The following is a 13,316-nucleotide window of genomic DNA, read 5'->3' as shown; positions in this document are numbered from 1 at the left end:
AGAAAAAATCCGAAAACCGTAAATTCATGGTCACAAAAAAATGTGTTCATAAACAAATTTTTATTTTCAATTTTCAAAGTAAGATGACTATACCAAGTGGGGTGTCATATGGAACGGTTTTACCTGGATATTTTAAAACAGATCTTTTTTTATTTTTATGTATAATAGTTTCTTATTTATCGTGCAAAATGTCGGAAAAAATACCCGAGCACGGAAGCCTCGGTGCGCGAGTCTGACTCGCAATTGGTCGGTTTTTCCATGGAAAACTGAATAACCGTTATTCGACTACGCTCAAACAAGTCACACAAACTATTTACTCAGAAAACGTGCATTGTAGAAAGGGGCAGTTAAAATGTTAGAATTGTGATTGTACGTTAGTCACATACACAGTAATTTTATGCAGGGACATGCTCTATTGGAAATTTGTTTGCTAACAGATGCATATAGTGGCCAGTGACGATGAAAACCTAACGCTTACGTCTAACTGGTAGTTGTACCTACCTCATGAATATGAGTTATGAGTATATTACTGTTGACTAGAAAAAAGCTTCATGTTTTTAATGAAGGGAATTTCGGAAAATCCTTTCTTAGCTGTCAACATTCTAAGTTCCTAAACCCAGCAGATATTTATGTCTGTCTGTCTGTCTGTCTGCTACGTTTTCACGGCCCAACCACTGAACCGATTTTAATGAAAGGCACAGACTTGGCATACATCCCAGGAAAGGACATAGGCTACTTTTTATCCCGGAAAATCAAAGAGTTCCTTTGATTCCTGAGATGGGATTAAAAAAACCGAAATCCACGCGGGCGAAGCCGCGGGCATCCTCTAGTGTTTAATAATTATTATGATATGTACAAAAGCTGTTAATCTAGCTAAGTAGAGTATGAAAAATACCATCATCTTTTTTATCCCATAAAATATAACCAGCTCAGTAGACTTCAAGAAAAATCCCTTATTCAATAGTCTACCTATTTTAAAGTCGTAACTAATTTAATATTTCTCTGGAATAAAGAACACAGCAATATGAAAACGTTATTACAATGTTGCCCCGTCATCCCGCTCGGTGGCACAATTTTTGCATAATTACATGAAATATTAAAAAAGTGCCATAAGAAATAGGTAACTATTTTATATACCAACGGGCTGCTTCATTGGTTTTAATTGACTAGGTAGTTTATTATTTTTAAAACGTGTGACCTAGTTGCAAGAGCGGATCGATAGTGCAGGTTATCTAAGCAAATCAGTAAATAGATGGGTGATCGGCTTTTGGAGGTCCTTTAACCTTTTCGATGTGCCAGTCTAGAGGACGTGGGTGACTCTGATCCGTCTGACCCGGTTATCATTATCATCTCATATAATAATATCCTTAGCCAAATAAGTAGACTCGCTTGGGCGCGAAAGGATGCGTCACATCCATACATTTGGATTTCTGTGGTCACATCCCATCTCAACAATAATATTGTGATAAATAGAATGAGTTCAGAGAGAGTATTTAAAATTATTTTGAATCTATTTCATATATTTATCACAAACTTTGACATAAAATAATAAACCTAATAATAAATAGGTATATTTAGTGAACTTTTACTTAGTCAACGAAATCGATTTTGTTCGAGGCCATCCCAGACGGAAGCCATGGTATGCCACGGCAGTTTACTTTAAAAGTTACAGGCCCCTGAAAGATTTGGAATAATAAATAAAACAAAACGAAATTGGCTAGTTTCATCGTTTATTTTAACTTTATACTTTATTTACTTTTATAATAGGTACCTACAACTAATATTATAACTATTAAAGAACTTACAGGATTCGTGTACAATTTGAGATAAAATATTGTTTACTTCTCAGTCTTATTAGGTAGTTTATTGATGCCTAATACTTCGCTTGGAATCAGTATTTGGATTCATCCAAGTTTCAACACCTTCATCAAGATCGATTATAATCAGTAGTCGAGGCGAGAAAAGTAATCGTCAGACAGACACTCTTTCGCAATTATAATAAGTATGTATTTTAGTTTTAATTAGAATACATCACGACATAATATTGCTAGAAAAAATTAAACCAGCGTTATGGTATATCCAACCATAGTGAGGGCCGACGTCTGTGTAAATGACATAGTACTTGGGGTCACAAAACTTGTCAACAGTTCGGTGGCCGCACTTGGACAGGATTCCTCGGAGGAACCAGCTCACTTTGTGGTCTGCTTGCTTCGTGGGTATGAATAGACCGCCACCACTATCTCCATTTCGGGGATTTATACCTGTGCAAACAAGTAATAATAAATAATAATAATAATTAAAGAAATTTAAAAACTACTGCTCTATCATATTGAATTTTTTTAATGTATTTTTTCAAATTCATAGCCAGTGTCATTTGCGATGATTTAAAGATTCTAACGATACCCAATACATCTAAATCTGTTCGGGCATTTAGAAGTTATGATGGAACAAAGAAACTCATATGCATACATACATACACTTTTTTGGCCAGTCGTGTCGAAAGAGTAATAGTTTCAAGTTTCCACGACTACCTTTTAATAAGGGCGAATGAATACAGAAAGGTTTATTGTTTTAAAAGTACAATTGGTTTTTTACTTTAATTTAACAAAGTGATCAATGTTTTTTTTTTTGAAAATATGAATAAACGAATAATGAGCTATCATGGCACGCTAGAACATACGTTAGATAGTTTCGTCCCTCCTTTTCTTATTACATTGATAAGGAAAAGAGCGTTCATACCTAAAATTTAATTGCCATCAGAATCGCGAATACCATAATATAAACATAAATAACAAAGAAAAACAAAAACCAACCAGCATTGGGTCCAAAACCAGCGCAGAAAGTAAATTCATTTAGGAGTTTAGGATATAAGTCGGGAGCAAATGCGTTGCAAATGGTGTCATTCTGGACCATCGTATTGGTTGACCTGAGAGTATCAGATTGCAGATTTTGTTCCGTAGTTCCAAATCCTGTAATCTGAAACGGTAAAAAAAAATTATTAAAAAAACCGCCCGAATTGAGAACCATCTCTTTTTTAACCCCCGACCCAAAAAGAGGGGTGTTATAAGTTTGACGTGTGTATCTGTGTATCTATGTATCTGTGTATCTGTCTGTGTCATCGTAGCTCCTAAACTAATGAACCGATTTTAATTTAGTTTTTTTTTTTTTGTTTGAAAGGTGACTTGATCGAGAGTGTTCTTAGTTATAATCCAAGAAAATCGGTTCAGCCGTTGAAAGTTATCAGCTGTTTTCTAGTTACTGTAACCTTCACTTGTCGGGGGTGTTATAAATTTTTAATTTACACTTGTTGAAAGTGTTATGCAAGTACACGACATATGCGTTTTTACTTCTTACGTTGTTGGATGAAATCAATAATATCTGATGTTGTACCTATATTCTATTCCTATATTATAAGAACTTAGTACCTATATTGTATGTTTTTTTTTACATTTTCAAAGTAAGATAACTATACCATATGAAAGGGCTTAACCTGTACAATGTACATTCTAAAATAGATTTATCTTTATTTTTATGGATATAAGTTTTTGATTTATAGTATGAAATGTCGGAAAAAACACGCTAGTACGGAACCCTTGGTGCACGAGTCTGACTCGCACTTGGCCGGTTTTTGTACAGACTATAGGTAGATACAAATGAACACTAACCACAGCCTGCTTGCCAAAAAGCTCAGTTTTGTCGTACACCGGACCCCATACACAAATGGGTTGGACGTATTCAGTATACCGTAGTTTATTTACTACCACAATAGCGAGGTCTGAAGTAGCTTGGTCCTCGCTGTACCCGGGATGCAGAATTATTCTTTCCGCCTGCAATTCAAACCAGTATAAAAGACGGATTAATATGTACGGGGGCTTCATTGCAAGGCCCAGGGAATGTATGGCCGTTATAACAAGACTGTAACTAGGAAATCTTTTATATTGTTACGTACATCCAGTAAATGACCGGTATGATTATGTGGGAAAATAATCTATATTAAAATCCATAGTACTACTAATATACTATTACTATTACAAACTAGCTGATGCCCGCAGCTTCGCCCTCGTGGATCTCGTGGGAACTTTTGATTTCCCTGGACAAAAAGTAGCCTATCCATAATAGCCCGTCTCTGGGATGCAACATGTTTCTGTACCACGTAAAAACATTTAAACGGATAATCCTTTAAAAATCCCGAGAGATCACCAGGATTTAGGAATGCAATTCCTTCAACAGCATCAGGGTTGAGGAGTTGGGTCCTCGAGGTCAACGACAAAGTCTTTACTTGGTACAGATACCTTCAATATCAATCAACTGTCGGTTCAAATTCAAATTCAAATTCAAATTATTTTTATTCAATTAAACTTTTACAAGTGCTTTTGAATCGTCAAAATAATCTACCACTGGTTCGGAATGCTGTTCCTACTTATACGGTTATATTTATAATATACGTTGCCGTTCTATTCGGGAGGTCGGGGTTCGATCCCGGGCACGCACTTGTAATTTTTCGGAGCTATGTGCGTTTTAAGCAATTAAATACTACTTGAGAGTTCTCCATAATGTTCACAAAGGTGTGTGAAGTCTGCTAATCCACACATGGCCAGCGTAGTGGACTGGGGACTCATTCTATAAGGAGACCCGTGCTCAGTAGTGAGCCGGTGACGGGTTGATCATGATGATCTAAGACTAGGCAAGCTCCCTCTGTATCGTATTTTTCATTGGTGATGCTCATAACCTCTTTCTGGTACCCTGGTTAAAACCCCGAGCTCATTGGTGATAAGGAATATAAGCTGTGATGATACTTACAAAACGTGTTTGTCTTCCAATTTGATCTACATCTCTAAGATTCGTTACTCCGGCTTCAATTACTATGCTGGTCGCTTCTCTTAATTTGCCGTTTGTTAAGAGCACACAATGCCCAGCTGAAAAATAAAAAAAAAATACAAATCTTTCGTCTTAACCCAATAGATTTACCAAACTGACAGCTAGATACTTTTATACAATACAAAAAAAATTAAATTCTGTAAAATTGTAGAGCCTCGATAGCTCAACGGTTGAGAAGTGGACTGAATTCCGAAAGGTTGGCGGTTTAACCCCACCCGTTGCACTATTGTCGTACCCACTTCTGGCACAAGCTTGACGCTTAATTGGAGGGGAAAAGGGAGTATTAGTCATGATTAGCATGGCTCATATTACAAAAAAAGGAAAAGAAAATATCAGAACGATCGTTGACGGAAGAGACGCCGCCAAACAAGGATGTAATCGAACAGAAAAGTAAAATCATACCGGTAAGAATCGCCATCGTAGATATTACGTTTCCTCCGCAATGATAGTTGGCAAGGTCTGTGAAAGGCTTTTTAATTAGTATGGCCACATGCCACGGCCAATCTCCGGCCTGGACGGATTCTGTTCGTACGTAGTTTAATTCTGTGTGACTTAGTGATCGTCTTCCACAGGTATGCCGGTATTCTGTATCATCAGGTTGGGTTGCATCTAAAGAGCTTATTGTATCCGCTGCCTAAAAAATTGTTTTTTTTTTTTAAATTCCATTACAAGTTAGCACTTCACTGCGATCACACTTGGTACTAAGTGGTAATACAGTCTTAGAAGGAAGGGGGGTAACTTGGCATTGAGCAATCTCTAGATTATGATGATGATTAGTTATAATAGCGTAATGATACTTGACTGAATCAGTAAACATTATTATGTAAATGTTAAATTAACTTTTAAGGATTATTTATATTGCAAAAGATATAATTTACCTTAAGGAAATCATTACACATCACTATCCTATTTAACGTGAAACTTTTCACTATTGGCACTGAAGCTGTAGTGTTTTCTTTTATCGAAGTATAGATGTGGTATTTGTCAGGAACGCCTTCGTTTGGTATAAATGTGAAATTGTGCGAATCATTGTTAATAAAAACTGTGCTGTTGTGAGATACCTGTAAATAAATTGACAATTATTATTAAAAGTTGAGGTATCTTCTTTTATCTCAAGGGTTTTCGAGTTGGTCATGCGGCTTGATGACAAGCACGTGGTTTTGTTTTGCTTGCTCAAGCAGCTTGAGCAAGCAAAACAAAGTGCAAGTCGCGTCAAGTAAAAATATAAAATCGCATCAATCACCGTCAAGCACGTAAATGCTTGACTCAAGCATTAAGCTAACATTTTAAACAGTCAACATGGTTGGCTCAGGCAAAAATCTACGTGCCTGACACCAAGAAGCCCAGGCGTTCGGGTAACCTTAGCAAGTCGCATATCTGAGAAAATATGTGAACATTATCATTTACCCCAAAAAGCGCCATCTCTTTTTCATAAACGATTATAATCTCAACCTCCCCAAGGTTTTGATATAACTCAAGATTTATTTCCGCACGCCACAGCATATCCGTTATTTTGTCAAAATAGATCACACCAAGTCCACACGGCTGGTATCTTGTTAAAACTGGTCCCTTGAGCGCCATCGAATGCACTTGCAAAACACATAGAGACAGAACTAAATAAATCGTTCCCATTTTGTAGATACACTTAGTTATTTTCACTGATTTTAAAGGAACTCACTTATTTTTAAAGAAACAGAACACTAAATTTACAGTTAAAAAAGCAAGCGCGACTTATCAAGGAAAATCAATATACAGTGTGTTTAAAAGAAATCAGTAACTTTTATGTCATACCAATTTTAATATTTCAATAAAATTGGCATGTTTTATTGAAACTCATTGCTTATAAGTGAAAGTTTTCGGTGACTCATTAGGGGCATTCTTTGTTAATCAATACATAATAATATACTTAATAGTAGGAATTATGCACAGCAGATTTGTAATAATGTGACAAAGAGTTTTGTAATCGCGGATAACAGATGTGTTCTAATTACCTACTAGGCTAAGTTCATTATAACACTTGCATATCGCTTTCTACCGCATCTATGCCACACTTTGTGAATACTATACGACAAGTATTTGAAATAAATAAATTTGTATTTTCTCTAATTATATCAATAATAAGTATTATAATTATTATAATATCAGCTCAAACTAGAGCATACTGTATCGATGACCTGCATCGTAATTCCTAACCTTTTGTTCTTGAAACTTTTTATCTAATCAATACGATTTGTTATGAAGTTTATTTAATAAATTCCCCAGTGTCCCGACTTCATTATACTAATAATTTATGATAATACCTACCTAAATGCGTAATAAAAGTTCAAGAGGACAAAAGGTGGATAATACTGTTCTATATACTATTACTTGTTGATACAGACTTTGTGTGCGTGGATTTAGGCTATTTTTAGAAAATTTTCAAAATCCTTTCTTGGTGCGGGAACTAAAACAGCAATACAGTCCTCCCCAACTTAGAGTAGGTACGCCTAGTAGTATCATGTAAATCTTTGCCTTTGTCCCGCTCGTTACGTATAGCGCTGACCTTGTTGAATAGTAGATGATTAAATGTCGCTTACATAAGGACGTACACCACTTATTACTGGAATATGTTCGTAACGAGGCGGAGAGATAGGAGGTATTCACTTGATTTCCCAGGCTTCGCGGCTGTAACGGAGCCCTATCCCAACCTCTGTCGGATGAGGCTAGGGTTTGTTACGGCCGAACAAGAAGGCCTTACGCAAGTAAGTGGTTTTATAATGTGGCCTTACGGAGTGACATATACCAAACGGAAAGAAAACTCCTTAAAATAAAGAGTAAAAAAAATGTCACTTATATGAAGTGTCCGGGGTGTAGTTATGAAGAGAGCCTACGTACAAAACTCAAGTTTGTAAACCCAGCATGTTAAACTTTACATTGATATTATGTCAGTCAGTTTCCCCTTTTATATATGTAATTATATAGCAGATATTATTACTAATTAAAGTTGGTTAGTAAAAAATAAAAAAATTTTAGCTCCTAAATACATCTTTATGCCTATGCTTGCAAATACTATCCCAGCTAGTCTGGTTTATCATGAACACTAACATTGGCCGTACTTAGTAAACGCGTATGTAATTTTTTTACAAATTAATGTCTGTGACTCTGTCAAAGCATACCAACCTTGCCATGTCAAGGGGTGACAAACGAAACATTTTTATGACTTTCAAGTATGCATAAAATTTTTCTTTGATCTTTTTAGAATATTAAAATCTGTATTAACATTTTTTAATACCTATTTCTAATTCTATTTTATTTGGTACAGAGTTAGCTTACATAGCGTGGACGGACATAGGCTACTTTATATCCCGAAAAATCAAAGAGTTTCACGGGATTGTTAAAGGCTCAGCCGTTTAACCGACTTATATGAAAGGTACAAAGGTAGCTCTTACGTCCCGGAAATTGGCATAGGCAACTTTTTATCCCGGCAAATCAAGGAGTTCCCACGGGATTTTTTAGAAATCTAAATCCACGCGAACGAAGTCTCGGGCATTAGCTAGTTGAGTATCAATTACAGTCAGTCGAGTTTCTTGCTGGTTATTCTCGGTAGGAAAGGCATTCCGAACCAGTGGTAGATGCTGGTGACGATTCAAAAGAACTTGTAAAAGTGTAATTGTTAAAAAATATTTTGAATTTTGTTTTTTTTTTTTTTTGAGTAATCACCATGAATATTCGCTTCTGGATATATAGACACTCATAGAAAACATAATCGACCTGCATACGGTAGCGGGTATAAGTATAAATGATAATAATAGCTGTGGAATACGAAGCCTGAATATAATCAACTCAACTAATCCACTTTGCACGATGACTATTGACAGTTGATAACACCTATCGTGAGCTATTTGGTAAATTGCCTCGAGCAGTTTGAATACCGTCCGTATTGTTCAAGTTCGCTTTGTCATCAACAACTCATCGCCGGCTCACTACAGAGCACGGGTTTCCCTTTCAGAATAGGAAGGGTTTGACTATAGTCCACCACCCTGACCAAGTGTGGATTGTCAGATTTCATTAGTATGAAAACATTATGGAGAACTCTTAGGTATACAGGTTTTCCCCACAATGTTTTCCTTCGTTGTTAAAACAGGTGATATTTAATAATAGTTGCTTAAAACGTAAATAATATAAATTCGAAAAATTAGAGGTGCATGCCTGGGATCGAACCCCTGAACGCCGAATAGGAGGCCGACGTCCTAATCACTAGACTAACGCTGCTTTTTAGTTAGCTTAAGATATAAAATATCTTATATGATATCTATGATATTTTTTATTTATTGAATAACATGAACCAGAAGCTGAATTGGTTATTATTATGTAAGTAAATAAAACATCTAAAAGAGAGCTCAGGCACTTGGGTTCATCAACTTTTTTGAAAAAATTAACTTGAAGTTCCCTGGTAAAAACAAAAAATTAAACAAGTAGATACAATACAGCAGTTTATTTGTTATAGGCTTAAAATTAAAACGAGCTCTTCTTGTTTCATATTTGTTTCATATGCCACGAAAGCTCCTTTGTTTCCTTTGAAGTAACTTTGGAAAATTGGTTCTTCACGAAGGATATTATCAGAAATCTGTGAACCAATAAAAACATAGGATAAGAAACATGATAATATAAATATTAGTAATTTATATCACAGATCTAAGGCAGATCTATCAGTGAAAGAATTTTTAGAATAGGACCATTAGATATTATCCCAAAATCCTTTCTTAGTAAAGATCTACGGGCATAGGGGAAACCTACAGACAATCTCAAATCATGTCAAATCAAAATTTATTTATTTCATACGTCTGTGATTCGGAATGCAAATTTAACTCAGAAGAGTCGGCAAGAAAATTAGCAGTTGCTCTTTTCAAATTCCTAAACCCGAGTTTGAGCCGTTTGTCAGGTTGTCAGTCTGTGATTACAGTCATGTAATATTATTATAGGTACCTTGAAACCTAAAAATAATATCATGTCTGTTACAATCTTACGTGTTCGTTGACTTGATCCACAATAATATGACAAAGTAAAGCTCTATGCTTATTTCTTTTTTTATTACTTATGCAAAACAATAACTCAAAGTATAACAAGAAAGGAAGGAACACTCGCTATCTTTGGGAGTTGTGATCAAAGCCTTATTCTTTCCCTACTCAAACAAACGATCCTGTTCTTACTTTCTTACATACAAAGACAAAAGTTTCTCAAGTCGACGTCGAGGAATATTTCTCTTGTATAACTTTAATCTCAACTCGTCGTCTAACTTGGGGCGTACTCCTAATCTCTGTAATTACACCATTCAATCATCTGGACTAATATAAATTATTTGACGGTTCTGAAATGGGGATGGATGGAAAAGAAATTGTTAAACTTTGACATGACTTTAACTTAACAATATAATTAAAGGTGCATTTACATTACTCTCCTGAGAAGGTGAGATGAGAGGACATCGATGGTCGGGACGTAAACTACAACCAGCGCTCCAAGCGGAAAACTTTCGAAATAAAAACCGGTGGTACTGAATACATTTATGATTTTAAATCATTTTTTTTTTCTTCCTTGTTTTGATGTTATTGATTTTAGTTGTTTTGGTTAGCGTAAAAAAAACATCATCTGAACTTAGCTTAATTAAATTAAATTTTTAGATATTTGATTTCCTTTGACACTATGTATTATGATCTTTGAATACAAAATCTCGGGCGAATAGATTAGACGGATAACTTCAATTAAGCCAGGCGCTGAGAATGTCCTTAATTCATGTTTTATATATAACTAATATTACAGTTCAACAGATGGCAAACAAACGCGATGAGTTTAACGAGTCCTAATTGGTGTAGTTAGTGACACTTTAGCGGGGCAAACTTTGACCTGCGGGTTGGACTCTTCGTTGAGTGGGTATCATTTCATTTACCATAACATACGGTACAATATACTTATAATCTGAATTATTTTGTTCGAGATTCCACGGCATCATTAGTGTCCATAAAGCAATATTATTTCTGAATCAAACAAAAAATCAGGCAATCAGGCAAAAACAGGTTCCTGAGGGATGGATAGTTATCTATAAAAATTGCATTTCATTAACACCTACTCGTAGGTAAGACAAAAAAAAAATAAACATATCTCATAAGAAAGAGTCACTCAGTGGGCGATGGAGAGAGCTATGCTTGGATTTTGTCTACGTGAACAAATCGGGATTGAGGAGATCCAGAGATCCTCATATTATGTTTCCTTAATTTTAATCGAAGACCCAATTACAGGTTTCATGGATATAAATTGAAAAATTATGGATTTTCATGCAAGCTTTCATCCTTCATTAAACACCTTGAGCTTTGGAATTTGTAAAAATCTTTTTTTAGGACTCACCTACTTACTTACGCTATAAAAGACTTAGGCCCTATTCAGTGCGACGCGGACGCGGACGCGGACGGGCGGACGGTAAAATATATGAAACCTCAACAGCGCGTTCAGAGCGACGCGGAGCTGTCCGCGTCGCGGAGTTGTTGAGGTTTCATACATTTTACCGTCCGTCGCGGACGTCCGTGTAGGTCATCCGCGTCGCACTGAAAAGGCCCTTAGTGCCAAAATTTTAAGTTTCTATACCCAGCAGCTTAGGCTGTATGTTGATAGATAAGTCAGTCAATTAATCAATCAGTCAAACAGGACCAGTCATTTTATTTTATACTAGCTACTAGTAGCAGTTAGACAGTCTGTAGCATAGTAGTAGTAGTAGTAATTATACAGCTACTAGTTGCTACTGGTAGACAGATACTACTAGTAGCTGTCTAACGGTGAAAGAATTGTTAAAATCGGTTCAGTAATTTCAGAGTATAGATGATAAGACTATAGATGGTAAGAAATAAGCCAATTAGCTAACCGCTACTTTCACTGCTTAGCATAATAACTTTATGTTTACAAATTACCTATATCATAGCATGCTCAATTATTGTCAAAGGATTGTCATCGAGTATCCAATTGAAATCTGCCTAATGAACAGACGCGGAGATAAATCACAAACGCTATAATTACAAAGGCAAAAGTAGATGTATAAACAAGGGGGTGGCTTCGTGTGGCCATTTGTTATTTATTGTCAATTTGCGTCGGACTGCGACCGTTCGTTAGCGGTACGGTAATAAACTTATTAAAAAGAGCCGTAGCTGAGACCGCACTGTAACGGTAGAGGTTTATTCAAAAAGAAAACATGATTCTGTTTGCGCACGACTTTAAAATTCAATTACTCAGGTGGCAAAGTCAAAAGGTTAAACGGAAATTTATAACTAACCCCCGACCCAAAAAGAGGGGCGTTATAAGTTTGAGTGTGTATCTGTGTATCTGTCTGTGGCATCGTAGCTCCTAAACTAATGAACCGATTTTAATTTAGTTTCTTTGTGTTTAAAAGGTGGCTTGATCGAGAGTGTTCTTAGCTATAATCCAAGAAAATCGGTTTTGCCGTTTGAAAGTTCCCAGCTTTTTTTCTAGTTACTGTAACCTTCACTTGTAGGAGGTGTTATAAATTTTTAATTTACACTTGTTTTATAGATGATGTCTACCACTTCGTTGGATATAGGTTTTTTAGAAATCCCACAGAAACTAAATTTTCTGGGATAAAAAGTAGCCTATGTGTTAATTCAGAGTATTCCAACATCCAAATCGGTTGAGTGATTGTGGCGTGAAGGAGTAACGAACTTTTAAACAGCTAAAGTCTTACATTTACTATTATTAGGAATTGAGGCAATTAGGAAGTATCTAATGGCTCCTATTTTATAATTCAATTTTAAAGCGTAGGTTCACCCAATAAGTTTTTTTTTACTTTTCTACTGCAACACTTGGGCATGTGATGTTTATGTCATGTTAAAATTTTGTACTAACCAAGCAAGCTATACTTACCTTACACCAATGTATAAGGCGTCCACTAGCTAGTTGGCTAGTTAGGATAATATGAAGAGATAATGTTCATACAGGGTCTATCCAGAATACTAGCAAAAACTTAGCGTTATTACTATACTTCCTTAACAAAAACCAATGCCAATAACCATTTGCCTTATCTTGTAGTGATTTAAGTAGTATTTTTCAAACCCGCATTGTATAGCGTGCAAAATTCGGGTCAATGGCCCACATACGACTCAGCAATGATTTCGAGTTGCCTATTTACGGAACGTTCGTTGACCTCTAGCATCATTCAGATGTTTAATTTGCAATATATTGTGAACTTTTAAAAACAGATTTTTTGCATTTTTTTCGTAGTTTGTTTAATGGTATCTTATCAGTAATCATCAGTACTATCACCTGTCTTCGTTTTTGTTAGCGTTATGGATACACGCTCTATGGAGAAGGTTTTGTACCTATGCTACACGATATGATATAATGGCACTGAGTACGACACGATAACAATAAATTGTTACCGTGTCGTAATTATTATTATTACA

At 35.8% G+C, this 13,316-nt stretch overlaps 1 protein-coding gene across 1 annotated transcript; it reads right to left on the bottom strand.

Annotated features, from left to right (window-relative positions):
* Positions 1 to 1,781: 1,781 nt before the first annotated feature.
* On the bottom strand, positions 1,782 to 6,667 carry LOC123867899 (phenoloxidase-activating factor 3-like). Its single transcript, XM_045910216.1, has 7 exons — positions 6,286 to 6,667; positions 5,757 to 5,939; positions 5,281 to 5,512; positions 4,801 to 4,916; positions 3,666 to 3,827; positions 2,814 to 2,976; positions 1,782 to 2,261 (listed from the first exon to the last, which is right to left on the bottom strand). The coding sequence occupies exons 1-7, from the start codon at positions 6,508 to 6,510 to the stop codon at positions 2,032 to 2,034; spliced, it is 1,311 nt and encodes a 436-aa protein (XP_045766172.1). The 5' UTR covers positions 6,511 to 6,667; the 3' UTR covers positions 1,782 to 2,031.
* Between the last annotated feature and the right edge of the window lie 6,649 nt (positions 6,668 to 13,316).

Source organism: Maniola jurtina, chromosome 8 (assembly GCF_905333055.1).
Source record: "Maniola jurtina chromosome 8, ilManJurt1.1, whole genome shotgun sequence".
Taxonomy (NCBI): domain Eukaryota; kingdom Metazoa; phylum Arthropoda; class Insecta; order Lepidoptera; family Nymphalidae; genus Maniola; species Maniola jurtina.
The sequence above is the reverse complement of the archived record's forward strand: the minus strand, read 5'-3'. Positions and strand labels throughout refer to the sequence as shown.

Coding starts and splice junctions, on each gene's coding strand:
- LOC123867899 (XM_045910216.1), bottom strand. CDS start 6,510: ATGGGAACGATTTATTTAGTTCTGTCTCTATGTGTTTTGCAAGTGCAT. Junction 4,917..5,280: donor TACGATGGCGATTCTTACCG/GTATGATTTTAC, acceptor TTTATTTTTCAG/CTGGGCATTGTGTGCTCTTA. Junction 3,828..4,800: donor TTGGAAGACAAACACGTTTT/GTAAGTATCATC, acceptor TTTGAATTGCAG/GCGGAAAGAATAATTCTGCA.